Source organism: Bombina bombina, chromosome 1 (assembly GCF_027579735.1).
Source record: "Bombina bombina isolate aBomBom1 chromosome 1, aBomBom1.pri, whole genome shotgun sequence".
NCBI classification, from domain to species: Eukaryota; Metazoa; Chordata; class Amphibia; order Anura; family Bombinatoridae; genus Bombina; species Bombina bombina.
Genome location: NC_069499.1, coordinates 443,806,911 through 443,833,761, shown reverse-complemented (window position 1 = coordinate 443,833,761; position 26,851 = coordinate 443,806,911). Strand labels below are relative to the sequence as shown.

General features: G+C 41.9%; 1 protein-coding gene across 2 annotated transcripts in view; it reads right to left on the bottom strand.

Annotated features, from left to right (window-relative positions):
* Window positions 1-5,804: 5,804 nt before the first annotated feature.
* Window positions 5,805-26,851, bottom strand: part of PPIG (peptidylprolyl isomerase G) — a 98,931-nt gene continuing 77,884 nt past the window's right edge. For both annotated transcript variants that reach the window (XM_053698407.1, XM_053698408.1), the window contains one exon: window positions 5,805-7,111. In XM_053698407.1, the coding sequence (XP_053554382.1) occupies window positions 6,019-7,111 (1,093 nt within the window). In that variant the 3' untranslated portion in view covers window positions 5,805-6,018. The remainder of the gene's footprint in view (window positions 7,112-26,851) is intronic.

The following is a 26,851-nucleotide window of genomic DNA, read 5'->3' as shown; positions in this document are numbered from 1 at the left end:
ATGCTTACCTGATAAATTTATTTATTTCTTGACACGATGAGTCCACGGATCATCTAATTACTATTGGGAATATCACTCCTGCCCAGCAGGAGGCGGCAAAAAGCACAACAGCAAAGCTGTTAAATATCACCTCCCTTCCCGCCAACCCCAGTCATTCGACCTAAGCAAGGAGAGAAAGGAAGCAACAAGATGCAGAGGTGTCTGAAGTTTATAACATACCAACAAACCCTGTCCAAAAAGAGCGGGGCTGGCTGTGGACTCATCGTGTCAAGAAATAAATTTATCAGGTAAGCATAAATTTTGTTTTCTTTCTAATGACACAATGAGTCCACGGATCATCTACTAGAGTACACAGATAAGGGAGGGACAAGAAAGGGAACCTAAACGGAAGGCACCACTGCTTGAAGAACCTCTCTCCCAAAAGAGGCCTCAGCAGAGGTAAAAGTGTCAAATTTATAAAATTTTGAAAAAGTGTGAAGAGAGGACCAAGTTGCAGCCTTGCAAATCTGTTCCACAGAAGCTTCATTTTTAAATGCCTAATAACAGGAAACAGCCCTCGAAGAATGAGCCGTAACTCTCTCAGGAGGCTGCTGTCCAGCAGTTTCATAAGCAAACCTAATGATACTGTTCAGCCACAAAGAAAGAAGTAGCCGTAGCTTTCTGCCCCTTACGTTTCCCAGAGAATACCACAAACAGAGCAGAAGACTGACGGAAATCCTTAGTCGCCTGCAAATAGAATTTTAGTGCAGGCACCACGTCCAGATTGTGCAGAAGCTTAGGACACAAGGAAGGAACAACAATCTCCTGATTAATGTTCCGATCTGAAACTACTTTAGGGAGAAACCCTAACTTAGTATGCAAAACTACCTTATCCGAATGAAAAATAAGGAAAGGAGATTTATACTGCAATGCTGAGAGTTCTGACACTATACGAGCAGATGAGATAGCAACAAGAAACAAAACTTTCCAAGATAACTTAATATCTAAGGAATGCATAGGCTCAAACGGAGCCCCTTGAAGAACCTTAAGCACTAAATTAAGGCTCCAGGGAGGAGTAACTGGCTTGAACACAGGCCTGATCCTGACCAAGGCCAGACAAAACGATTGTACGTCTGGGACGTCCGCCAGACATTTATGTAAAAAAAATAGACAAGGCAGATATTTGCCCTTTTAGGGAAATTGTCGATAAACCTTTCTCCAAACCTTCTTGGAGAAAGGACAGAATTCTAGGAATCCGAACTCTACTCCAAGAGCAGCCCTTGGATTCACACCAATATAGATATTTACACCATATCTTGTGGTAAATCTTTCTAGTCACAGGTTTACGAGCCTGAATCATGGTCTCAATGACCGATTCTGAAAATCTATGCTTGGATAAAATTACGCGTTCAATCTCCAAGCAGTCAGCTTCAGAGAAACTAAATTTGGGTGAAGGAAGGGCCCCTTAAGTAGAAGGTCCTTCCTCAACGGAAGTCTCCAAGGTGGAAGAGATGACATGTCCACCAGGTCTGCATACCAAATCCTGCGAGGCCACGCTGGTGCAATGAGGATCACAGACGCCCTCTAATGCTTGATTCGAGCAATGACCCAAGTTAGAAGAGCGAACGGAGGAAATAGGTATGCAAGACTGAAATTCCAAGGTACCGCCAGGGCGTCTTATTAGTACAGCCTGAGGGTCCCTTGACCTCGACAGCTTGGCATTCTGCCGCAATGCCATGAGATCCAATTCCGGCTGACCCCATTTGAGAATCAGACGGGAAAATACTTCCGGATGGAGTTCCCACTCCCCCGGGTGAAATGTCTGCCTGCTAAGAAAGTCCACTCCTGGGATGTGAATCGCAGACAGGCAGCAATTGTGGGTCTCCGCCCACTTAATTATCTTGGCTACCTCTGTCATGGCCAAGGAACTCCGCATTCCTCCCTGATGGTTGATGTAAGCCACTGAAGTTCTGTTGTCCAACTGGAACCTGATGAAATGGGCCGAGGCTGAGGCCAGGCGAGCATTGAAGATTGCTCTCAGCTCCAGAATGTTTATGGGTAGAACAGACTCCGACCGAGTCCATGTTCCCTGAGCCTTTAGAGAGCCCCAGACTGCTCCCCATCCCAGAAGGCTGGCGCCTGTCACAATCACCCAAAAGCGAAAGCAGGTTCCTTGGGAGAGATGATCCTGAGCCATCCAAGAAAGAGAATCCCTTGTCCCTGTTCCAGCTGTAATCGCGGAGACAGATCTCCATAATCTCCGTTCCACTGACTGAACATGCTTAACTGCAGAGGTCTGAGGTGGAAACGAGCGAACGGGATGTCGTCTATTGCCGCTACCATCAGACTGATAACCTCCATGCACTGAGCCACTGATGGCCGAGGAGAGGACTGAAGCGCTAGGCAAGAATCAAAAATCTTTGATTTCCTGACTTCTATCAGAAAAATCTTCATTGATAAGGAATCTATTATTGTTCCCAAGAAAACTACCCTTGTATTTTGAACTAAAGAACGCTTTTCCAAATTTACCTTCCATCCGTGAGATCGAAGGAAAGAGAACAACATTTCCGTGTGGGATCTTGCTTGTTGAAAGGATGGCGCCTGAACCAGAATGTTGTCCGCAATCGGAGCACCGCCAACAGAGATCCCAGAACCTTTGAGAAAATTCTGGGAGCTATGGCAAGGCCAAATTTAAGAGCCACAAACTGGAAGTGTTTGTCTAGAAATGCAAACCTTAGAAACTTGTGATGGTCCCTGTGGATGGGGTACGCGTCCTTTAAATCCACCGTTGTCATAAATTGACCCTCTTGGACCAAAGGAAGAATGGAACGAATAGTTTCCATCTTGAAAGACGGCACTCTGAGGAATTTGTTTAGACTCTTGAGATCTAAAATTGGTCTGAAGGTTCCCTCCTTTTTTTGAACCACGAACAGATTGGAATAGAATCCCAGACCCCGTTCCTGTATCGGAACAGGAACAATCACTCCCAGGTCAGAGAGGTCCTGAACACAGTGTAAAAACACCTCTCTTTTTGTCTGGTTTACAGATAACTTTGAAAGCAGAAATCTGCCCCTGGGAGGAAATGTCTTTAACTCTAATTTGTATCCCTGGGACACGATGTCCACCGCCCAGTGATCCTGAACATCTCGAACCCAAGCCTGAGTGAAGAAGGAAAGTCTACCCCCACAAGATCCGGTCCCGGATCGGGGGCAGGCCCTTCATGCTGCTTTTGATTCAATAGCAGGCTTTTTGGACTGTTTCCCCTTGTTCCAAGACAGATTGGTTCTCCAGGAAGGTTTGGACTGCTCCTGCTTGGAAGAGGGAGTGGAAGGTTTTCCCTTGAAATTTTGAAAGGAACGAAAATTACTCTGATGTCCCTTTTGTTTATTTCTCTTATCCTGAGGGAGGAAATGGCCCTTTCCTCCCGTAATGTCAGAAATTATTTCCCGGTCAAAACAAGGTCTTTCCCTTGTAAGGAATTGCCAAAAGTTTAGACTTAGATGACACATCCGCAGACCAAGATTTTGTGACCATAAAGCTCTGCGGGCCAGCACAGCAAAACCAGAAATCTTTGCTCCCAGTTTAATAACCTGTAGGGAAGCATCCGTAATAAAGGAATTGGCCAACTTAAGGGCCTTGATCCTATCCTGGATCTCTTCAAGGGGAGTGTCTGTCCTAATAGAATCAGACAACGCATCAAACCAGTATGCTGCCACACTAGTGATGGTAGCAATGCACACCTTGGTGTACATATATCTTCTTGAGTAACCCCTCTAATTTTTTGTCCATAGGATCCTTAAAAGAACAACTATCCTCTATGGGAATAGTGGTCCTCTTAGCCAGAGTGGAAATTGCCCCTTCCACATTGGGTACTGTCTGCCAAGACTCCTTAATAGAATCTGCTATAGGAAACATCTTTTTAAATATAGGGGATGGGGAAAAAGGGATACCCGGTCTCTCTTATTCCTTAGCAATGATCTCTGTAGCTCGATCTGGTACAGGAAAAACCTCCACCATGGAAGGTACATCAAAATATTTGTTTAGCTTACTGGATTTCTTAGGATTGACTACGACCGTGGTGTTGCGGTCATCCAATGTAGCTAAAACCTCCTTAAGTAACAGACGGAGGTGTTCTAGCTTAAACCTGAAAGATACAACTTCAGTATCAGCAGAAGGAATTACACAGTAATTCTGAGTCTGAGATTTCACCCTCAGATGCTACCGAAGTATCCTCCTCTTCAGGCTTCTGGAAGGGGGCATTCAAAATAGCAACTGCGACAGTAACCTCACTTACTGAATGTTTACTTTTCCTCTTGCGCTTTCCCTGTAGCATGGGAAAAGCAGACAGTGCATCAGAGACCGTAGAGGACATGAGGAAAGCGATGTCTTGCAACGTAACTCCAGGTGGAATTTGAGAGTAAGCGCAGGGCACTGCATGTGTGGGCAATAAAATTTGGGACACTTGAGAGGAAAGCTGCGGCATATATTGAACATTGTCAGACTCCTGAACAGCATCCGCCTTAGACAATGTTGGCTCAGAAAAAAAGTCTATCCATATAATTTAAAGTTCTTTCAATACATGAGGAACAGAAAGGAATTGGTGGTTCCACATTAGCCTCAAAACATAAAGAACAAGTAACATTTTGCAGGGCCTCCTGGTCCATTCTGACTCACAATGGAACAAATTACCAAAAAAAAAAACCCAACAACCTACATTTTTGATAAATATTAAAAACACAAAACGTACTGTCTCTTTAAATTTTAAAACTTAACTTTTTTATTGTATGCAGTAAGGAACTAAATAGTGTTACACAAGTACTACTGCCAACCTCTACACCTCAGCTTAGCTTTGCTGAGGTGCCTACCTGCCCTGCTGACACCGGATAGTATTCTCCCAGTAAAAGATCCGGAACTCTACTTGCAGCACAATGAAAAGCAGTCCGGTCCTAAAAGCACAGCATTAAGTCTTATTATGCGCTTTCCTGTCTGAGACTGCTATCCGACATGACCTATTGCACCCTCCGGTCACAGGAAGTGAAGGGGAAAATGGCACGCAACAGCAAACTGCCGCCTCAGTTAGCCCCGCCCATCGTTAGCGTCTAAAAAATTTTTACCTCCCAGTCGGCATATTTTAAAGTCAAGCCACCACATCAAAATGAGCCTTAATTAACCTCCTCAGCCCCAGTGCCTGCCATAACAATACTGCCTTTATATGTTCCCCCAAACATATAGGAGAAATTCATGTGTCCCTTAGTGAATAAAGTGCACTTACCTCATAAATTTGCCAGGCAGCAAAGCAGCTCACTAGGTTTGAGTGGTCTTCTCCCTCACATGGACCTGTGGAAAAAGAGATAAAGACTGATTAATCTTACTCAGGCTTTTAGTATTAAGGCAGCATTAACTACATGGGAGGCACAGTGAGAATTATGTCCCACAAGTTCCCATTGGTTGAAAGCACCACTGCTCTACTGAAGAGACTGATATGGACTACGGCAACACCCTAGTCCAAAGCAGCACAATCTTGCACAACTTAAAAAATAATAAAATCTTGCTTGAAGAATCTTTTTTAACACCTACCTTTCCCACTTCCTTGCTCTAACATAGGCAAAGAGAATGACTGGGGTTGGAGGGAAGGGAGGTGATATTTAACAGCTTTGCTGTGGTGCTCTTTGCCGCCTCCTGCTGCGCTGGAGTGATATTCCCAATAGTAATTAGATGATCAGTGGACTCATTGTGTCATTAGAAAGAAATATACCCAACTAGCACATTCATGACAGAAAACATAAGCTTTAATATTGTAAAAACTACTAGTTGAAGAAAAAGACTGGTATTTAAAATTTTATTGACAAAGTTTTACACTTAATTTACTTTTTCATTGAAGATTTATTAAAACTTCGGCAATACAAACTTTCCAGACCAAAAGATTATAAAAAAAAAAAAGATTAAACTAAGAGTTCATGTTTAATAAAAAAAAAAAAAAAAGTCCTTCTGTATACATATCCCAAATGTCAAACAGAACAATGAAACCCAGAGTCATATTTACATTTTATTTTCATTGGTGCCGTCAACACTTACAGGGCTTGAATGACTGTTTATTTTTTTCTCACTTGAGTCTGCAGTTTCCTTCTCTCTGCTCCTTGATTTTTGGTCTGTATCCTTGTCATGAGATCTTGTCTTTTCTTTATCTCTGCTTCTGTGTCTAGAAGTCCGTTCCTCTTTGTCTTTACTGAGCTTTCTTGTTGAATCTGGACTCTTACCATGATCTCTGCTTGTTTTCTTGCTTTGCTTATCATCTTCAGGACTACTACTTCTAGAATGTTTTCTTTTATGGCTTTCATGATCTGAAGTTTTTTTCTGTGAACTTTTATTATCATCCTTCCTATTTGAGTCTTTGTTCCTACTTTGGCTGACTTCTCGATCTGAATCTTTGGAGTCACCTCTACTTTTACTTTCTTTATTTCTGGATTTACTTGGACTTCCTTTTCCGTCTCTGCTTCTGGATCTTCCTCTCCTTTTTACCTCTCTGTCCTTTCTTCGGGCATGTTCTCCACTTCTAGATCTACGCCTTCTGCTATCTTCTCTGCTTTTGCTTCTCTCCTTTGTTCTGCTGTCAGAGCGGTGTTTAGTTCTAGCAGATTCTCTTTCTTTACTCCGTGACTTTCCGCGCTTTTCCCTATGTTTCTCTTGCTCTCTACTTTTACTTCTCGGTCTATCATTTTTTGAAACATCACGTTTTGACTTCTCCTTACTTCTGCTTCTCTCCTTCTCTTTTACTTTACCATCAGAGCGCCTCTCTTTTTCTTTCTTCCCAACATGCTCTTGTTCTTTGCTTTTTGACCTAGCCTTCACTTCATGTCGATCATGTTTAGCATCCCTGGTGCTTTTTGAGTTTTCTTTACTTTCACTCCTGCTTTCTGATTTTGTTCTTTTTCTACTCCTCCCTTTGTGCTTTTCTTCTTTCTCTGGTTCTTTCTTTGATTCTCTTTCTTTGCTGTTGGATTTGTGGTCTTTAGATTTTTTTTCACGTTCACCTCTTTTGGCAGGGCTCTCTGATACTACCCTCTGACCTGATGGTTTTCTCTCTCTTCCACTCACTGGGCTTTTTGGATTGTCTTTTTCATTGAGTTCACTTCTAGAAGAAAAAGAAAAAAAAAAGTATGTAACTCCACACACGCTTTAAATAATTTATTTCCCATTCACAGTTTACATTATGCTCTAGTAAATTGTAAATCTAAAAGTGATGCATTACATTTTAAAGCATATTTTACATTACAGCAATCAGAGGGTTACATTGTTTGATTTAAATATGAATGCTTATGTAATTCATAACATTATTTCATAACATATATTAATGTTCTCCTAGGCACCCAATACTGGTTCTCAAACAGGCATACATTTTTATTTACATTTTAATTAAGTCTGCTCGTTGCCAAATGAGACAATACAGCTCTACTGCACTGCACAGTGTTCAATAAATGATATCAATATAACATAGCAGAACCTAGTTGAAAATAAACAGGTTTATTAGTAAGTATCTACATAATCTTTACTAGGATGTTATCCAGATAACGACTCCTAAAGATACCCCAACAATAATATTTGCCTATTTCACTAAATAACCTTAAATTATATGATTGATAGGAATATTAAAATACTTATTCAGTTCTAGGACACAACTACTGTACAGTAACGAGAACAACAAATCTAACATCCTGAAAATCTTGGACACTTACACTAAAGGACTGAACGTTCAAGGTCTCTAAAAGGAAAATATGGATATAAAAAGGCTCAAACTTCAAGTTTCCTTTGAGTGAACTGAGGGGCCTTCTTTGAAGACTTGGATTTAACCTTCCAAAACTATGTGTCAGATACTGCATAAAATTCAGTAAACGAATAAGAGACCTGTAAGGGTAAAAACTAACCATCCGGAACCAGCACCCTAACGGCACAATACTTTTTTGCAGCTAGAGCACCCATTGGATAACAGTTCAAACCCTTAGCTCATAAAAAAAAAAATAGTTTTGAAATACGGAGGCCGAAGCATAGAATGGCATGGATATATTAAATGTTAAGTTAGAGCGCATCTTCATTAGAAGAGATCAATTAAACTTCATCTAAATAGAGGGCGGAGCCTGGAAGGCAAACAAGATGGACGCTTGAGAACTGAGCTCTGAAAAAGAAGTGGCTGTTTGGCGATGTGACAGTCTCTAAATCTTATACTTCTGCCTGCAAACGGTTTATAAAGACAAACGATAACAAGGGGCATCAGTACAAGGGGCATCAGTTTCATTACCGGAAACAAGATAAATGGAATGGCTGTTGAGCCGCGATCGGCACCTAAACTGTGTGGTCTGATGCAGTTACACGATCAAAGGATGTAAATCGAATACCAGACCAGCCTCCATCAAACTTAACCAGCACGCGTGCATAATATGTAAAAGGGAACTGGATATATCCCTTAGACATACAGACTGGCAAGTGATTTGCAGCTGCGCCAGCAGATCAAGCCGGGCCCGCAACTACTGTGAGTATGCATCTCCATAAACTCAGATGCATTGCATGTATAGACCCTCTCTTAATAAATAAGTACAATATCAACACATCCGACAATGATGGCAGCTTTTATCGAGGGCTTATGCATTAACAGAATTACTCGCAATTTCCACAAGAAGCACTTCGATACGAAAAGAGAGTGAGGTCTATTAGGAGACTGCATAACTAATAATCTAGAGGTCAGGAAATTTGCTGGGGGGGATATTCTGGTAAATACTAGTAAAACCTGAAGGATCATTAAAACACCAATGCAATCTCATTGATCAATAGGTGAAGATATATTGTTGGCTGCATATATAAGCATTTCATATACAACAGGCATAGTTCCAGGTATCTGAGAACTTCAGATAGAGTAAAATTAACAACTGGAAATAAAAAACACATTATTACTGGGGATCTATACAAACACAGAATTCTCTGCAAAAGCCAGATTCTGCCCTATATAAAACCTCATTTGGGAACTATATACACGACATTATGTCTGCAAGAAAAATGTCTAAACCGGAGACCTAGAAGAAGATGAGGAATCAGAATCAAGTGCACAATTCACAAAAGAAGACTGCACCCCAATAACTAAGGCGGATATAAAATCACTCGTCTCCAAGATCTCTGCCCAAGAACTCTCCAAAGACGAGCACAATTAAGACCCCTAACATCATTATTAAGAAAGAATTCCATAACCTATAGATGGGGTTTTCCTTTCACACTTCACATTAACAAGGAAGGCAAAATAGTCTCCATCAAAGAGGCACAAGATATCCCAGACGTCTGCAAGATTTTAGGATTAGATCCACCCAGCCAACTAACGAACAGCTCAACAGAAGAATCTACAGTGATCCCTGACCTTCACATCTCCTCATAAAAATCTAATTGGTTGAAAGCTACAAGAAAAAGAAAAACCTGAAGTGGAACCAACTTATACCACAAACATGAATGGACGTCATCTAGTGTCTAGAACAAGATGGACGTTTCTCATTGACATTGCTGTCACGTAAGACTTTTTAAATATTTACTTGGTATTCTATCATTATATAGGACACTTAGACAACATGTAATTGCTACAACAAAAAATAAGTTCCTTTTTGGATATTAAGTCTGATTAATCCCTGAGAGGGTATGTGCCTTGCAGTGGTGTTCGATAAATAGTTGATAGATGAAAAGGGTCACCTTGTCCTTCGTATCTTAGAATAAAAATGTTTTTGTTTGTTTTTAATGATTTGATACTTACCTGTGAGTCACATGAGATCATTTATGTGGAAGTAAAATTCAGTAGATGTTCTATTTGCCAATAGTACTTCGCTATTCTTAGATGTACTTAATACTGTTCATTGTTACTGTTATTAATGTTTATTTTAAACTGTTTTGTTATCCAATTTTCTTGTTAAATTGGTTACAAACTTTTACTGGACAATTAAGCTTAGATAAAGTGTCACAATTTGCGGAGAGATCACATAAACCTATTAATGATGTATACTCTTGGCCTTTGAGTCTAGACTGGATGAGGCCTATAAAGGCCAACATTCAGTATTTCTTGCATCCAACTTTGAGAATACAGATGGGTTGTTATATAAGAGGATTCCACTTTCACCCTAACACAACAAATGACTACCTAAACATATTAATCTAACAACACATAACGTAAGGGGACTTAACTCGGACACCAAAACGCAGAACTGCTACCACACAATACAAAAAAACTACGAGAAAATGTAATTTTTCTCCAAGAGACCCATTTTTTAGACTCGCATATCCCTAAATACTGGACCAGGGAATTTAATTCCCAATATCATGCTACTACAGATTAAAAAAACAAACAAGGAGTCTCAGTTTTATTTCATTCCTCCCTAAAAGTTGTTTACACTGAAACAGTGAGAGACAAGGAGGGTAGATATACACTAGTTAGAGGCCAGATCCAAGGCACAGAAATAGTATTTTGTAATATCTTTTCTCCCGCCGAAAAACAAGGGGGGGAGCTGTGATTGGAGGATGCCGTATGAAATGACGAGCGGCAGTAGGGGGAATCACTGGAGCAGCTTTCAAGATTAAAAAGGTAAACAAAACGAGTGACATAGAAAGTTTAATGAATGAAAGCGCCCCTGTTTTTAATAAAGTTTTTAAAAACCGGCACGGATTCATAAAACTTGACATTCACTTTAATACAACACAACACTAGAAACCAAACTCCAGTCACCCAAAGACAACATAGGCAACACAATCTAATTAAATATATCCAAGACTATTTGTCCACACTCATTGATTGACTTGTGGACAACACTTTATGGAAAAATCAATGACATTACTTATTACACGGCAGCATGTAAAAGTTATATCAAATTGGATAATATATATCCCCAACAAAAGCAGGCATTCACCGGGTTTGAAGTGGCAAAAAACTTTATTCCAACAGAGTGACGTTTCAGGGTTTTACCCCCGTCCTCAGACTCAAACACCCCGGTCATAAGGAAAGTATTGTAAGTGCTAAACCGCTGTGTATTGATTATATATATCTTGCCCTCAAATGGAAAACTGCCTGGGTGCAACTTTGAAAACAAACAGTAGCCAAAAAGAAGTGCACTCTCAGGTCTTTCACAGCAAAGTTACTTTATTTCTGTAACGTTTTCGGAGGTCTCGCCTCCTTCATCCATGCTGATGGAGGCGAGACCTCCGAAAAAGTTACAGAAATAAAGTAACTTTGCTGTGAAAGACCCGAGAGTGCACTTCTTTTTGGCTAAATATATATATATATATATATATATATATAGTTAGTTAGTTACAATCGATAATGCTTTCCTATAATATACACACACAAACACGTGTCTGGTCTGACCGTTCCATCATTCAGCTGCAACTAGGCAACCTACATGATCCAAAGAGAACTAGATCATGGACTTATGACCCCTCGTATCTAAAAGACCCTATTATACTATACAGAATTATCAGAGAAATTACAGAATATTGGAATATTAATACTGACACCACAAACAATCCCATCTCAACATGGGCAGCTCAGAAGACATATCTTCGAGGCCTCTTAATAAAAGAAAAATCTCTTCTAAACAAACAAAAACATTCCTGCATACATCGATTACAGAGAGAGAGATAGAAACATTGGAAAAACAGCACAAATTAAAACAGACACTGTTCTCGGACAAATACAAAACAAATGTACGGAATTGCTAAATATATACATTGACTACTCTATCAGAGAGGCCCTAAAATGAAAAACACACTATTATATATATGCCAATAAGCCTGACAGATACTTAGCAACGGGCCTCCTCGATACCATACATCGAAAAACCAGATGGTACATCGACCTCATTCCCTCAAGAAATAGTGGACTGTTTTGCAAATTATTATAGTGACTTAAATGATGGACACACGGTTCAATGTACCTCAAACTGCTAAATTACTGACGTCTTTCCTTCATGAAGCCCAATTACCTTCATTAACAGATCAGGATTGTGAAACTCTAAATTTAGATATCACCCCACAAGAAATTCTACAAGCGATCCAAGATTTAAAACCTGGAAAGACTCCCGGACCTGATGGTCTACCGGGAGAATATTATAAGCTCTTTCAAACGTCTTTAATACCCCACTTAGTTAAATTTTCTGATTATATTATGCAAGGTTTTGAGATTCCAATGGACCTCCTCTGAGCCAAAATAGTCATACCAAAACCAGGGAAAAATATAACAGTGTTCAAGTTATAAACCCATCTCTCTAATAAACCAGGATCTGAAAATATTGATGAAAATTTTAGCTAATAGATTAAAATGTATCCTTCCTACAATCATCCACCCAGACCAAGTAGTTTTTATTAAGGGGAGAGATGCCCCAGACAATGTCAGACGTATGGTTTCGACAATAGCTCATCTTAATAGCACTAAAACACCTTCTCTGGTCTTATGGACTGGAACTATATGTTCGTGGTTCTAAAACAAATGGGATTCAGAGATCTAGTTGTCGATGTTTTAAAAGGAATTTATTCTAATCCTACAGCTAACATTCGAGCGATTGGACATCAATCTAAAACAATAAAAATATTTAATGGGACTAGACAGGGTTGTCCTCTCTCCCCTTTGCTTTTTTGCTATTTGTATTGAACCATTAGCATTATGCATATATGACATACTTCCAGACATTACAGGACTAAACATGCACAATACTGACTATAAAATTACATTATTTGCCGACAACGTTTTACTCACTTTGGCAAAACCTTTAGTTTCCCTTCCCAACTTATATAATGTACTACAACGTTTCTCCACCATTTCAGGATATAAAATCAATACAGATAAATGTGAAGCCATACCAATAGCGATACACTCCCATACCAAAAAGCTAATTTCACGTTCAAATGGGTTCAAAAACATTAAATATTTTAGGGGTTAATCCAACTACTCAGTTTACAGACCTATATAAAAAGCTAATTAATTACCCACCCTTATATAAAGGGATAAGAAGAGACATTAATATATGGAAGAAAAATAACTTTTCCTGGTATGTCAGATTGTCTGCAGTTAAGATTAACATCTTACTCAGACTTCTTTGTTTATTCAGAACACTTTCTATTCCAATACCTCACCCTGATCTACTCACTTTACAATCAGACATTCTACATTAAAGCAATGGGTCTAAACATACAAGGATCCCTTTCCAAATTATGAAAAGACACAGGCAGGTGGGAGGAGTGGGAGCCCCCAATTTGCTAGATTATTATAATGTTTCTAGGCTGGCACAAACTGCATTGCTAGGGCTAAGAAATAAATACATTATGTGGACAAAGCTCGAATCGGACAAAGCTCGAATCAGACATAGGAGGTTGCAGCTCACCTGAAGACCTTATTATAAAACTTTAAAATCACCACAAGCACTATAACCTCTCCCCAGTGGCAGGAAGTGGCAAAGAGCACCACAGCAGAGCTGTATATATAGCTCCTCCCTTCCCCTCCTCCTCCAGTCATTCGACCGAAGTTAGGAAGAGAAAGGAAAAGCCAAAGATGCAGAGGTAACTGAAGTTTAATAAAATAAGTACATACCTGTCTTAGAAATGACATGGTGGGCCGTGGACTCGTCATATCGTAAAAGAAATACATTTATAAGGCAAGCATAAATTTCCTTTTCTTTTACAAGATATGACGAGTCCACGAATTTCATCCTTACGTGTGGGATACAATACCAAAGCTACAGGACACGGATGAAAGGGAGGGACAAGACAGGAACCTAAACGGAAGGCACCACTGCTTGAAGAACCTTTCTCCCAAAAATAGCCCCAGAAGAAGCAAAAGTATCAAATTTGGAAAAAGTGTGAAGAGACGACCAAGTTGCAGCCTTGCAAATCTGTTCAACAGAAGCATCGTTTTTAAATGCCCATGAGGAAGCCATAGCCCTAGTAGAATGAGCCGTAATTCTTTCAGGAGGCTGCTGTCCAGCAGTCTCATATGCCAGATGGATGATACTCTCCAGCCAAAAAGAAAGAGGTAGCCATAGCTTTCTGGCCCCTACGCTTTCCAGAAAACCCAACAAATAATGAAGATGATTGACAAAAATCTTTAGTCGTCTGCAAGTAAAACTTCAGGGCACGGACCACGTCCAAGTTATGTAACAGACGCTCCTTCTTAGAAGAAGGATTAGGACATAATGAAGGAACAACAATTTCCTGATTAATATTCTTATTTGAAACAACCTTAGGAAGGAACCCAGGTTTGGTACGTAAAACCACCTTATCAGAATGGAAGATAAGGTAGGGCGAGTCACATTGTAACGCTGAAAGCTCAGAAACTCTACGAGCAGAAGAAATAGCAACCAAAAATAAAACTTTCCAAGATAACAACTTAATATCTATGGAATGCATGGGTTCAAACGGAACCCCTTGAAGAACATTAAGAACTAAATTTAAACTCCAGGGTGGAGCAATTGGTCTAAACAAAGGCTTGATTTTGGTCAGAGCCTGACGAAAAGACTGAACGTCTGTAACATCTGCCAAACGTTTGTGTAGTAAAATTGACAAAGCAGAGATTTGTCCCTGTAATGAACTTGCTGATAACCCTTTCTCCAATCCTTCTTGGAGAAAAGACAGAATCCTGGGAATCCTAACTCTACTCCACGAGAAACTCTTGGATTCACAGCAATAAAGATATTTACGCCATATCTTATGGTAGATCTTTCTAGTAACAGGCTTATGTGCATCAAGTATCAATGACTGAATCAGAGAACCCCGGCTTAGATAAAATCAAACGTTCAATCTCCAAGCAGTCAGCTGCAGAGAAACTAGATTCGGATGATGGAAGGGTCCCTGAATGAGAAGGTCCTGCCTCAATGGAAGCTTCCACGGCGGCAGAGAGGACATGTCCTGCGAGGCCACGCAGGCGCGATTAGAATTACTGAAGCCCTCTCCTGTTTGATCCGAGCAATCACCCGGGAAAGGAGAGCAAACGGTGGAAACACGTAAGCTAGGTTGAACGACCAAGGCACTGCCAAGGCATCTATCAATTCGGCCTGAGGATCCATTGACCTGGATCCGTATCTTGGAAGCTTGGCATTCTGACGAGACGCCATCAGATCCAATTCCGGTCTGCTCCACCTGAGGATCAGGTTGGCAAAGCCCTCCGGATGGAGTTCCCATTCCCCGGATGAAACGTCTGTCTGCTCAAAAAATCCGCCTCCCAGTTGTCCACTCCTGGGATGTAGATTGCTAAAAGATAACAAGAGTGAGCTTCTGCCCACTGAATTATCGTCGATACTTCTGTCACCGCTAAGGAACTCCTTGTTCCTCCCTGATGATTGATGTAAGCCAGTGTAGTGATGTTGTCCGACTGGAAACTGATGAATTTGGCTGAAGCCAACTGAGGCCACGCCTGAAGTGCATTGAATATTGCTCTCAATTCCAGAATATTGATTGGAAGTAGAGACTCCACCTGAGTCCACACACCCTGAGCCTTCAGGGAATTCCAGACTGCACCTCAGCCTAGTAGACTGGCGTCCGTTGTCACTATCACCCACGAGGGTCTGCAGAAACACGTCCCTTGGGACAGATGACCCGGCGACAACCACCAAAGAAGAGAGTCTCTGGTCTCCTGGTCCAGATTTATCTGAGGAGATAAATTTGCATAATCCCCATTCCACTGTCCGAGCATGCACAGTTGCAGTGGTCTGAGATGAAATCGAGCAAACGGAATGATGTCCATTGCCGCCACCATCAATCCAATTACCTCCATGCACTGAGCCACTGATGGCCGAGGATTGGACTGAAGAGCTCAGCATGTATTTAGAATCTTTGACTTTCTGACCTCCTTCAGAAAAATCTTCATGGAGATAGAATCAGAGTTCCCAAGAAGAGAACCTTTGTCTGTGGAATTAGTGAACTTTTCTCTAGATTCACCTTCCATCCGTGAGTTCTAAGAAAGGAAAACACCATGTCTGTATGAGATTTTGACAGATAAGTCGACTCCTGGATCAGAATATCGTCCAGATAAGGTGCTACTGCAATGCCTCGCGGCCTGAGAACCGCCAGAAGGGACCCTAGAACCTTCGTGAAGATTCTGGGTGCTGTGGCCAAACCGAAGGGAAGAGCCACAAACTGAAAATGTTTGTCCAGGAAGGCAAATCTTAGGTACTGATGATAATCCTTGTGAATCGGAATATGAAGGTATGCAGCCTTCAAGTCCACGGTAGTCATATATTGACCCTCCTGGATCATTGGTAAAATTGTTCGAAAAGTCTCCAACTTGAAAGATGGGACTCTGAGAAACTTGTTTAGACTTTTGAGATCTAAAATGGGTCTGAATGTTCCCTCTTTTTTGGAAACCACGAAAAGATGAGTAAAACCCCTGTCCCAGTCTTGGAACGGGACAAATTACTTCCATAGTAAAGAGGAGTTTTACACAACGTAAGAACGCCTCTCTTTTTATCTGGTCTACAGACAATCGTGAAACAAAAAATCTCCCCCTTGGGAGAAAATTTTTGAATTCCAGTTGATACCCGTGGGTCATGATTTCCAGTGCCCAGGTGTCCTGAACATCTCTTACCCAAGCCTGGGCAAAGAGAGAAAGTCTGCCCCCTACTAGGTCCCGGATCGGGGGCCGGCCCTTCATGCTGTCTTGGTAGCAGCAGTGGGCTTCTTGGGTTGTTTACCGTTGTTCCAGGCCTGGTTGGGTCTCCAAACGGACTTGGTCTGAGCAAAATTCCCTTCCTGTTTCGCGGAAGAAGAGGAAGAAGAGAGGACTCCTTTAAAGTTTCGAAAGGAACGAAAATTATTTTGTTTACCCCTCAATTTAGCAATCTTATCCTGAGGTAGGAGATGACCCTTACCTCCAGTAATGTCAGAAATGATTTAGTTCAAGTCAGGCCCGAATAGTGTTTTACCCTTGAAAGGAATAGCCAAAAGCTTTGACTTAGATGACACATCAGCAGACCAATATTTTAACCATAACGCTCTACGCGCAAAATTGCAAATCCAGCATTCTTAGCCGCCAATTTAGCAATTTGAAAGGCAGCATCTGAGATAAAAGAATTAGCCAGCTTAAGAGCCTTAATTATATCTAAAATATCCTCTAAAAGGTGTCTCAGTCTTAAGAGACTCTTCTAAGGCATCAAACCAGAAAGCCGCCGCAGTGGTAACTGGTACAATGCAGGATGTCGGTTGTAAAAGAAACCCTGATGAATAAATAACTTTTTTAGAAGGCCCTCCAATTTCTTATCCATAGGATCTTTGAAAGCACAGCTGTCCTCAATAGGAATAGTTGTACGCTTAGCCAGGGTAGATATAGCTCCCTCCACCTTAGGGACCATCTGCCAAGAATCCCGAACAGTGTCAGATATAGGGTACATTTTCTTAAAATTAGGAGGTGAGAACGGCATACCCGGTCTGTCCCATTCCCTCTTGATAATCTCCGAAATTCTCGTAGGAACCGGAAAACATCAGTGTAAGCAGGTACCTCTAAGTATTTGTCCATTTTACACAATTTCTCTGGTGGTACCACAAAAGAGTCACAGTCATCCAGAGTCACTAAAACCTCCCGAAGTAACAGGCGGAGGTGTTCAAGCTTAAATCTAAAGGACATGACGTCCGAGTCCGTCTGAGGTAACACACTTCCCGAATCGGAAAGTTCCCCTTCAAACAGAAGTTCCCTGACCCCCAAATCAGATCCCTGTGAGGGTACATCGGAAACGGCCAATAAAGCATTAGAGGACTCCGTATTCACATCGACTTCTGTCCTACTGCGTTTGCCCTGTAACACTGGCAACTTAGATAAAACCTCTGTAAGGGTAGTTGACATAACTGCAGCCATATATTGCAGGGTAAATGAATTAGAAGCGGTTGAAGAACCCGGCGTCGCTTGGGTGGGTGTTAAAGGTTGTGACGTTTGGGGAGAATTTGGCGGCATACCCCGATTCTCCTCAGACTGAGAATCATCCTTCGACACACTTTCCTTAAATAAAATCTGCTCTTTACATTTTAAGGCCCTTTCAGTACATGAGGGACAAAAAGTAAGAGGGGGTTCCACAGAAGAATCTAAACACATAGAAAAAGTAGTTTCATCAATGTCAGACATGTTAAACAGACTAGCAATAGCAATAATAGTCGTTCTTTACTTGATATATTGAACTTTTGGAGTCAAAACATATAATAAATTAAAACAAAAAACGTGTACTGCGCCTTTAAATAAAAGCGCAACAATTTTTCTGTTAGACAAAAGACAATTTCAGCAATAAAAAATGTCCCTATGTGTTAGCTTAAATATATTGCACCACTTGATAGGATATATAAAATATCAAAGTCAGGTTTATCAAATATATCGATGTATTATCAAAATTCTACCTGCCCCTAAGGCACACTGACAACATTCTGAGCCTCTCTGTCCACTACAATCACCAAACAGAGCTAGGCCCCACCAGAGCCTCAAGATCTTGCTACTGATCCTGAACACACACTGCACGTTTGAGCGCGCGAAAATAGGCCCCGCCCACCGTGTGCGTAACTCCTATCCTACCGAGACCCGCATGGGTAGTTGAAAACCCAAACATGTCGGTCCTTATCATATTAGCCATGTGTTCACAACAAATACATCCTGCACAATAAGCGCTTCATATTGAAAGGTGTCAAGACAGAAATAAAAACCAGCAGCATCTCCCAGCATCAGCCCACATAATATTTTTTAAGTGATATACTACACTTAGTAATATAATAAAAATTAACAGGGAATCCAGGTACACCATTTCCTATAGTGCATACTGCTTACCCCTCCCCAGTTAGGGATATCGTCAGTCTGTTCTGATGTATCAAGTCTCCCCAGAAAACAAAAGACTGAACATACCTCAATGCTGCTTGTAGCATGACATTGTTCTCCACACTGAAGATTTTTCTTTACACTACCTTCAGCTGCTCTGTGGGAACCAGAATGGATCTTAGATAACCTTTGCTAAGATCATCAACATCAGGGCAGTTTCCACTCCTCTTGGGAAGGTATACACAGACGATTTCTCCTTGAGAAAAATAGTACTCACAGGCACCATTTTAAAATAAACTAACACCTCACTTTACCTCTTCCTATTACTGCACAGGCAAAGAGAATGACTGGGGGAGGAGGGGAAGGGAGGAACTATATATACAGCTCTGCTGTGGTGCACTTTGCCACTTCCTGCTGGCAGGAGGTTTAATCCCACAAGTAAGGATGAAATCCGTGGACTAGTCATATCTAGTAAAAGAAATCCCCTCTCAACCTAGCACCACTTTAGAAAAATTGGTTAGTGCCTTTAACAAATTGAAAAACAGAATTTATGCTTACCTGATAAATTACTTTCTCTTGCGGTGTATCCAGTCCACGGATTCATCCTTTACTTGTGGGATATTCTCATTCCCTACAGGAAGTAGCAAAGAGAGCACACAGCAAAGCTGTCCATATAGCTCCCCCTCTAGCTCCACCCCCCAGTCATTCGACCAAAGGTTAGGAAGAAAAAGTAGAAACCATAGGGTGCAGTGGTGACTGTAGTTTAAACAAAAAATTTTTTACCCGACTTAAATGCCAGGGCGGGCCGTGGACTGGATACACCGCAATTTATCAGGTAAGCATAAATTCTGTTTTCTCTTGCAAGGTGTATCCAGTACACGGATTCATCCTATACTTGTGGGATACCAATACCAAAGCTTTAGGACACGGATGAAGGGAGGGAACAAGACAGGTACCTTAAACGGAAGGCACCACTGATGGCAAAACCTTTCTCCCAAAAATAGCCTCCGAAGAAGCAAAAAGTATCGAATTTGTAAAATTTGGCAAAAGTATGCAGTGAAGACCAAGTCGCTGCCTTACAAATCTGTTCAACAGAAGCCTCATTTTTGAAAGCCCATGTGGAAGCCACTGCTCTGGTAGAATGAGCAGTAATTCTTTCAGGAGGCTGCTGGCCAGTAGTCTCATAGGCCAAACGGATGATGCTTTTCAGCCAAAAGGAAAGAGAGGTAGCAGTCTCTTTCTGACCTCTCCTCTTACCAGAATAGATAACAAACAAGGAAGATGTTAGTCTGAAATCCTTAGTTGCTTGTAAATAGAACTTTAAAGCACGAACTACATCAAGATTGTGTAATAGACGTTCCTTCTTCGAAGATGGATTAGGACACAGAGAAGGAACAACTATTTCCTGGTTAATATTCTTGTTAGAAACAACTTTAGGAAGAAAACCAGGCTTGGTACGCAAAACTACCTTATATGCGTGGAACACCAAGTAAGGTGAATCACACTGTAAGGCAGATAATTCTGAAACTCTTCGAGCAGAAGAGATAGCTATCAAAAACAAAACTTTCCAAGATAACAAAAATGTCTATGGAATGTAAAGGTTCAAACGGAACCCCTTGAAGAACTGAAAGAACTAGATTCAAACTCCATGGCGGAGCCACAGGTTTATAGACAGGCTTGATTCTGACTAAAGCCTGAGCAAACGCTTGAACGTCTGGTACCTCTGCCAGACGCTTGTGTAAGAGGATAGACAAAGCAGATATTTGTCCTTTTAAGGAACTAGCTGACCATCCTTTCACCAGTCCTTCTTGGAGAAAGGACAATATCCTGGGAATCCTAATCTTACTCCATGAATAACCCTTGGATTCACACCAACAAAGATATTTCCACCATATCTTATGGTAGATTTTCCTGGTGACAGGCTTTCTAGCCTGAATCAGAGTATCTATAACTGACTCAGAGAACCCACGTTTTGATAGAATTAAGCGCTCAATCTCCAAGCAGTCAGGCGTAGAGAAACTAAATTTGGATGCTTGAACGGAGCCTGGTGGGACAGATGACATGTCCACTAGGTCTGCATACCAAGTCCTGCGTGGCCACGCAGGCGCTATCAGAATCACCAAAGCTTTTTCCTGCTTGATTCTGGCAACCAGACGCGGGAGGAGAGGAAACGGTGGAAAAACATAAGCCAGATTGAAGGACCAAGGCGCTGCTAGAGCATCTATCAATACCGCCTTGGGATCCCGGGACCTGGACCCGTAGAGAGGAAGTTTGGTGTTCTGACGGGACGCCATCAGATCCAACTCTGGGGTGCCCCATAGCTGAGTCAGCTGGGCAAATACCTCCGGGTGGAGTTCCCACTCCCCCAGGTGAAAAGTCTGACGACTTAGAAAATCCGCCTCCCAGTTGTCTACTCCTGGGATGTGAATTGCTGAGAGATGGCAGGAGTGATCCTCTGCCCACCTGATGATTTTGGTTACTTCCGTCATCGCTAGGGAACTCTTTGTTCCCCCCTGATGATTGACGTAATCTACAGTCGTGATGTTGTCCGACTGAAATCTGATGAATTTGGCCGCCGCTAGTTGAGGCCATGCCTGAAGAGCGTTGAATATCGCCCTCAGTTCCAGAATGTTTATCGGGAGAAGAGTTTCTTCCCGAGACCATAAGCCCTGAGCTTTCAGGGAGTCCCAGACCGCACCCCAGCCTAACAGACTGGCGTCGGTCGTTACGATGATCCACTCTGGCCTGCGGAAACATATTCTTTGAGACAGGTGATCCTGAGACAACCACCAGAGAAGAGAATCTCTGGTCTCCTGGTCCAACTGAATTTGAGGAGACAAATCTGCATAATCCCCATTCCACTGTTTGAGCATGCATAGTTGCAGTGGTCTGAGGTGTATCCGAGCAAAAGGGACTATGTCCATTGCCGCAACCATTAGTCCGATTGTCTCCATGCACTGAGCCACAGATGGCCGAGGAATGGAATAAAGAGCTCGGCAAGTAGTTAAGAGTTTTAGCTTTCTGACCTCCGTCAGAAATATTTTCATTTCTACCGAGTATATCAGGGTTCCTAGGAATGGAACTCTTGTGAGGAGGGAGAGAGAACTCTTTTTGATGTTCACCTTCCACCCGTGAGACCTCAGAAAGGCCAATACAATCTCCGTGTGAGACTTGGTTCTTTGGAAAGTTGACGCCTGAATTAAGATGTTGTCTAGGTAAGGCGCCACTGCTATGCCCCGCGGTCTTAGAACCGCCAGGAGGGTCCCTAGCACCTTTGTGAAAATTCTGGGAGCAGTGGCCAACCCAAAAGGAAGAGCCACAAACTGAAAATGCTTGTCCAGAAAAGCGAACCTGAGAAACTGGTGATGATCTTTGTGGATAGGAATCTGCAGATACGCATCCTTTAGATCCACGGTAGTCATATATTGACCCTCCTGGATCATAGGTAAGATTGTCCGAATGGTCTCCATCTTGAATGATGGGACTCTGAGGAATTTGTTTAGAATTTTGAGATCCTGGGTTGGTCTGAAAGTTCCATCTTTTTTTGGGAACCACAAACAGGTTTGAGTAAAACCCCAGTTCTTGTTCTGCAATTGGAACTGGGTGGATCACTCCCATTGTATGTAGATCTTCTACACAGCGTAAAAACGCCTCTTTGTCTGATCTGTAGACAGACGAGAAATGTGGAACCTTCCCCTTGGAAGAGAGTCCTTGAATTCTAGAAGGTATCCCTGGGCTACAATCTCTAATGCCCAAGGATCGTGTACATCTCTTGCCCAGGCCTGAGCGAAGAGAAAGTCTGCCCCCTACTAGATCCGGTCCCGGATCAGGGGCTACCCCTTCATGCTGTTTTGGTGGCAGCTGCAGGCTTTTTGGCCTGTTTACCCTTATTCCAGCCCTGGTAAGGTTTCCAGTTTGCCTTGGGCTGTGAAGCGTTACCCTCTTGCTTTGCAGCCGGAGAGGATGAAGCGGAGCCGTTCCTGAAATTGCGAAAGGAACGAAAATTAGCTTTGTTCTTTGTTTTAAAGGCTTTGTCCTGAGGGAGAGCATGGCCTTTTCCCCCAGTGATATCTGAAATAATCTCTTTCAATTCAGGTCCGAATAGGGTCTTCCCTTTGAAGGGAATGTTCAAAAGCTTGGATTTAGACGACACATCGGCCGACCAGGACTTTAGCCATAGCGCCCTGCGCGCCAAAATGGCGAAACCTGAATTTTTCGCCGCTAACTTAGCTATTTGGAAAGCGGCGTCAGTGACAAAAGAATTAGCTAGCTTTAGAGCCTTAATTCTATCCATAATTTCCTCATATGAGGTCTCCGTCTGGAGCGAGTCTTCCAGCGCCTCAAACCAGAAAGCAGCTGCAGTAGTTACAGGAATAATGCAGGCAATAGGTTGGAGAAGAAAACCTTGTTGAACAAAAATTTTCTTAAGTAAACCCTCTAATTTTTTATCCATAGGGTCTTTAAAAGCACAACTGTCTTCAATTGGTATGGTTGTGTGTTTAGCTAGTGTAGAAACAGCCCCCTCCACCTTAGGGACCGTCTGCCACGAGTCCCGCATGGGGTCAGATATGGGGAACATTTTCTTAAAAACAGGAGGGGGGACAAAAGGGACACCTGGCATATCCCACTCCCTAGTAACGATATTCGCAATCCTCTTAGGGACCGGAAACGCATCCATGTAAACAAGGACCTCTAGGTACTTGTCCATTTTACACAATTTCTCTGGGATCACCAAAGGGTCACAGTCATCCAGAGTAGCTAATACCTCCCTAAGTAAAACACGGAGGTGTTCTAGTTTAAATTTAAAAGCCAATGTATCTGAATCTGTCTGGGGAGGAACCCTCCTGAATCAGAGACTTCTCCCTCAGACATCAAATACCTTGCTCCCACTTCAGAGCGTTGTGACGGTATATCGGATACGGCTACCAAAGCATCAGAATGCTCATAATCTGTTCTTAAAACGGAGCTATCACGCTTTGCAGGTAACACAGGCAGTTTAGATAAGAAAGCTGTAAGAGAATTATCCATGACTGCCGCTAAGTCTTGTAATGTAAAAGGGTTAGACGCACTAGAGGTACTAGGCGTCGCTTGCGCGGGCATAACTGGTTGTGACACTTGGGGAGAGGCAAACGGGCTACCCTCGTTACCTTCAGTCTGAGAATCATCTTGGGCTACATTCTTAAGTGCAACAATATGATCTTTAAAGTGTATAGACATATCAGTACAAGTGGGACACATTCTGAGAGGGGGTTTCACCATGGCTTCTAAACACATTGAACAAGGATTTTCCTTAGTGTCAGACATGTTTAATAGACTTGTAGAGTACACAAACAGGCTTGGAATCACTTTAATCAAATAAAAAACACAATTTGAAAAAAACGTTACTGTGCCTTTAAGAGATAAAAAGAGCACACAATTTTACAAAACGGTGAAAAATGCAGCAATCTTTCTGAAATTTTCACAGTATGTAGCTAAAGCCTTAATAAGATTGCACCCCAAGTTTCAAAACGATTCACCCCTTAATGCCCAAACCGGAGCAGCCTAAAGCCAACACCTGGTTACTACAGCACCTTGCCACAGCCTTGGTGTGGCCCTACCTTCCCTTCGTGATCATATTTGGGGGAATATAGCTTCTTTTAGGCCCTCAAACATCAGCAGGACCCTCCATGTGAAACAGCATGAACTTCTCTGCAATTCTAACTGTGCATCTGAGGCAATTAGGCCCCTCCCACTCTACTCCGGAGCTGCGAGGCCTAGTAAATCACTCCTAAGTGACTAAAAAACAGCCATGTGGTAATAACCCCAGAAAAAAAACCCAAAAGGGCTTTCAAAGTGTCTTGCAAAAAAAAGTGCCTTAGCCAAACAATCGATTGCCCTGAATAAGTGTCAACCAGTATATTAGCCCTATTATGTAAGCATTCAATTCCTTACTAAGTCTGTGAACATAGCTTACCCTCCCCTCATGGGGATATTGTCAGTCCTTCTAGCATTATCTCAGTCTTGTCTATAAATAAATGACTGAACATACCTTATTGCAGATCACCCTGCAAACTGTTCCCCCCAACTGAAGTTTTCTGGTACTCCTCAGTCCTGTGTGCGAACAGCAGTGGATTTTAGTTACAACATGCTAAAATCATTTTCCTCTCAGCAGAAATCTTCATCACTTTTCTGCTAGAGAGTAAATAGTACAAACCGGTACCATTTAAAATAAACTTTTGATTGAAGATAATAAAACTACAATTCTAACACCACATTCACTTTACACTCCCGAGAGAGACCCTAGTGCTTAGAGCCAGCAAAGAGAATGACTGGGGGGTGGAGCTAGAGGGGGAGCTATATGGACAGCTTTGCTGTGTGCTCTCTTTGCTACTTCCTGTAGGGAATGAGAATATCCCACAAGTAAAGGATGAATCCGTGGACTGGATACACCTTGCAAGTGAAAGAAAAAATTTCCCTTTTATATGTGGCCTTACAAATGACTTCTAACAACACTAAATCTGCAAATATACTTAAATGGGAGACCGATCCTTACACATTCACAAATGTCTGCTTAGTGCAGATCTAAGAGAAAACTGCTTTAAAATCTCTTTCCGATGGTATTTAACACAACTAAAAACCTCACATTTGTCAGTGGGGGGGTTGAGAAATTGCTATAGAGGATGCAAAACAGAGGGCACTTATAAACAAATGTGGTGGGACTGTCCTAAAATACAATCCATTTGGATCTCCCTATCCAATTTAAAAAAAACACAATTTATGCTTACCTGATAAATTTATTTCTCTTGTGGTGTATCCAGTCCACGGATCATCCATTACTTGTGGGATATTCTCCTTCCCAACAGGAAGTTGCAAGAGGATACCCACAGCAGAGCCGTTATATAGCTCCTCCCCTAACTGCCATATCCAGTCATTCGACCGAAACAAGCCGAGAAAGGAGAAACCATAGGGTGCAGTGGTGACTGTAGTTTAATCTAAAATTTTGACCTGCCTTAAAATGACAGGGCGGGCCGTGGACTGGATACACCACAAGAGAAATAAATTTATCAGGTAAGCATAAATTGTGTTTTCTCTTGTAAGGTGTATCCAGTCCACGGATCATCCATTACTTGTGGGATATCAATACCAAAGCTAAAGTACACGGATGAAGGGAGGGACAAGGCAGGTACTTAAATGGAAGGTACCACTGCCTGTAAAACCTTTCTCCCAAAAATAGCCTCCGAAGAAGCAAAAGTATCAAATTTGTAGAATTTGGAAAAAGTATGAAGCGAAGACCAAGTCGCCGCCTTGCAAATCTGTTCAACAGAAGCCTTATTTTTAAAGGCCCAAGTGGAAGCCAAAGCTCTAGTAGAATGAGCTGTAATCCTTTCAGGAGGCTGCTGTCCAGCAGTCTCATAGGCTAAGCGGATTATGCTTCTTAGCCAAAAAGAAAGGAGGTTGCCGACGCCTTTTGACCTCTTCTCTGTCCAGAGTAAACAACAAACAAAGCAGATGTTTGACGAAAATCTTTAGTAGCTTGTAAGTAAAACTTTAAAGCACGAACCACGTCCAGATTGTGTAATAGACGTTCCTTCTTTGAAGAAGGATTAGGACACAATGATGGAACAACAATCTCTTGATTGATATTCTTAGTAGATAGCACCTTAGGCAAAAACCCAAGTTTTGTACGCAGAACTACCTTATCTGCATGGAAGATCAGATAAGGAGAATCACATTGTAAAGCAGATAACTCGGAGACTCTACGAGCCGAGGAAATAGCCATCAAAAAAAGAACTTTCCAAGATAAAAGCTTGATATCTATGGAATGAAGAGGTTCAAACGGAACCCCTTTGTAAGGGTTACGGCTGTCTCGCTGTACCTTTAAGCACCTGCCTATTTAAGGCACCTCCTACCCATGCTCCAATGCTGCTTTATTGTATTGCTTCCAGCTACATCCTGTGCAGGCTCTCTCTATAGGATTTTCCTGGCAGTCTCATTTGAATACAGCCATACTCTAACCTACCTGGAAGATTTACAAGTTGTTACTAACCTGGCCTATTATCTTTCTCTCTCCGTTCAGAGCTAACTGCAGGCTTCAGCGCTACTTCT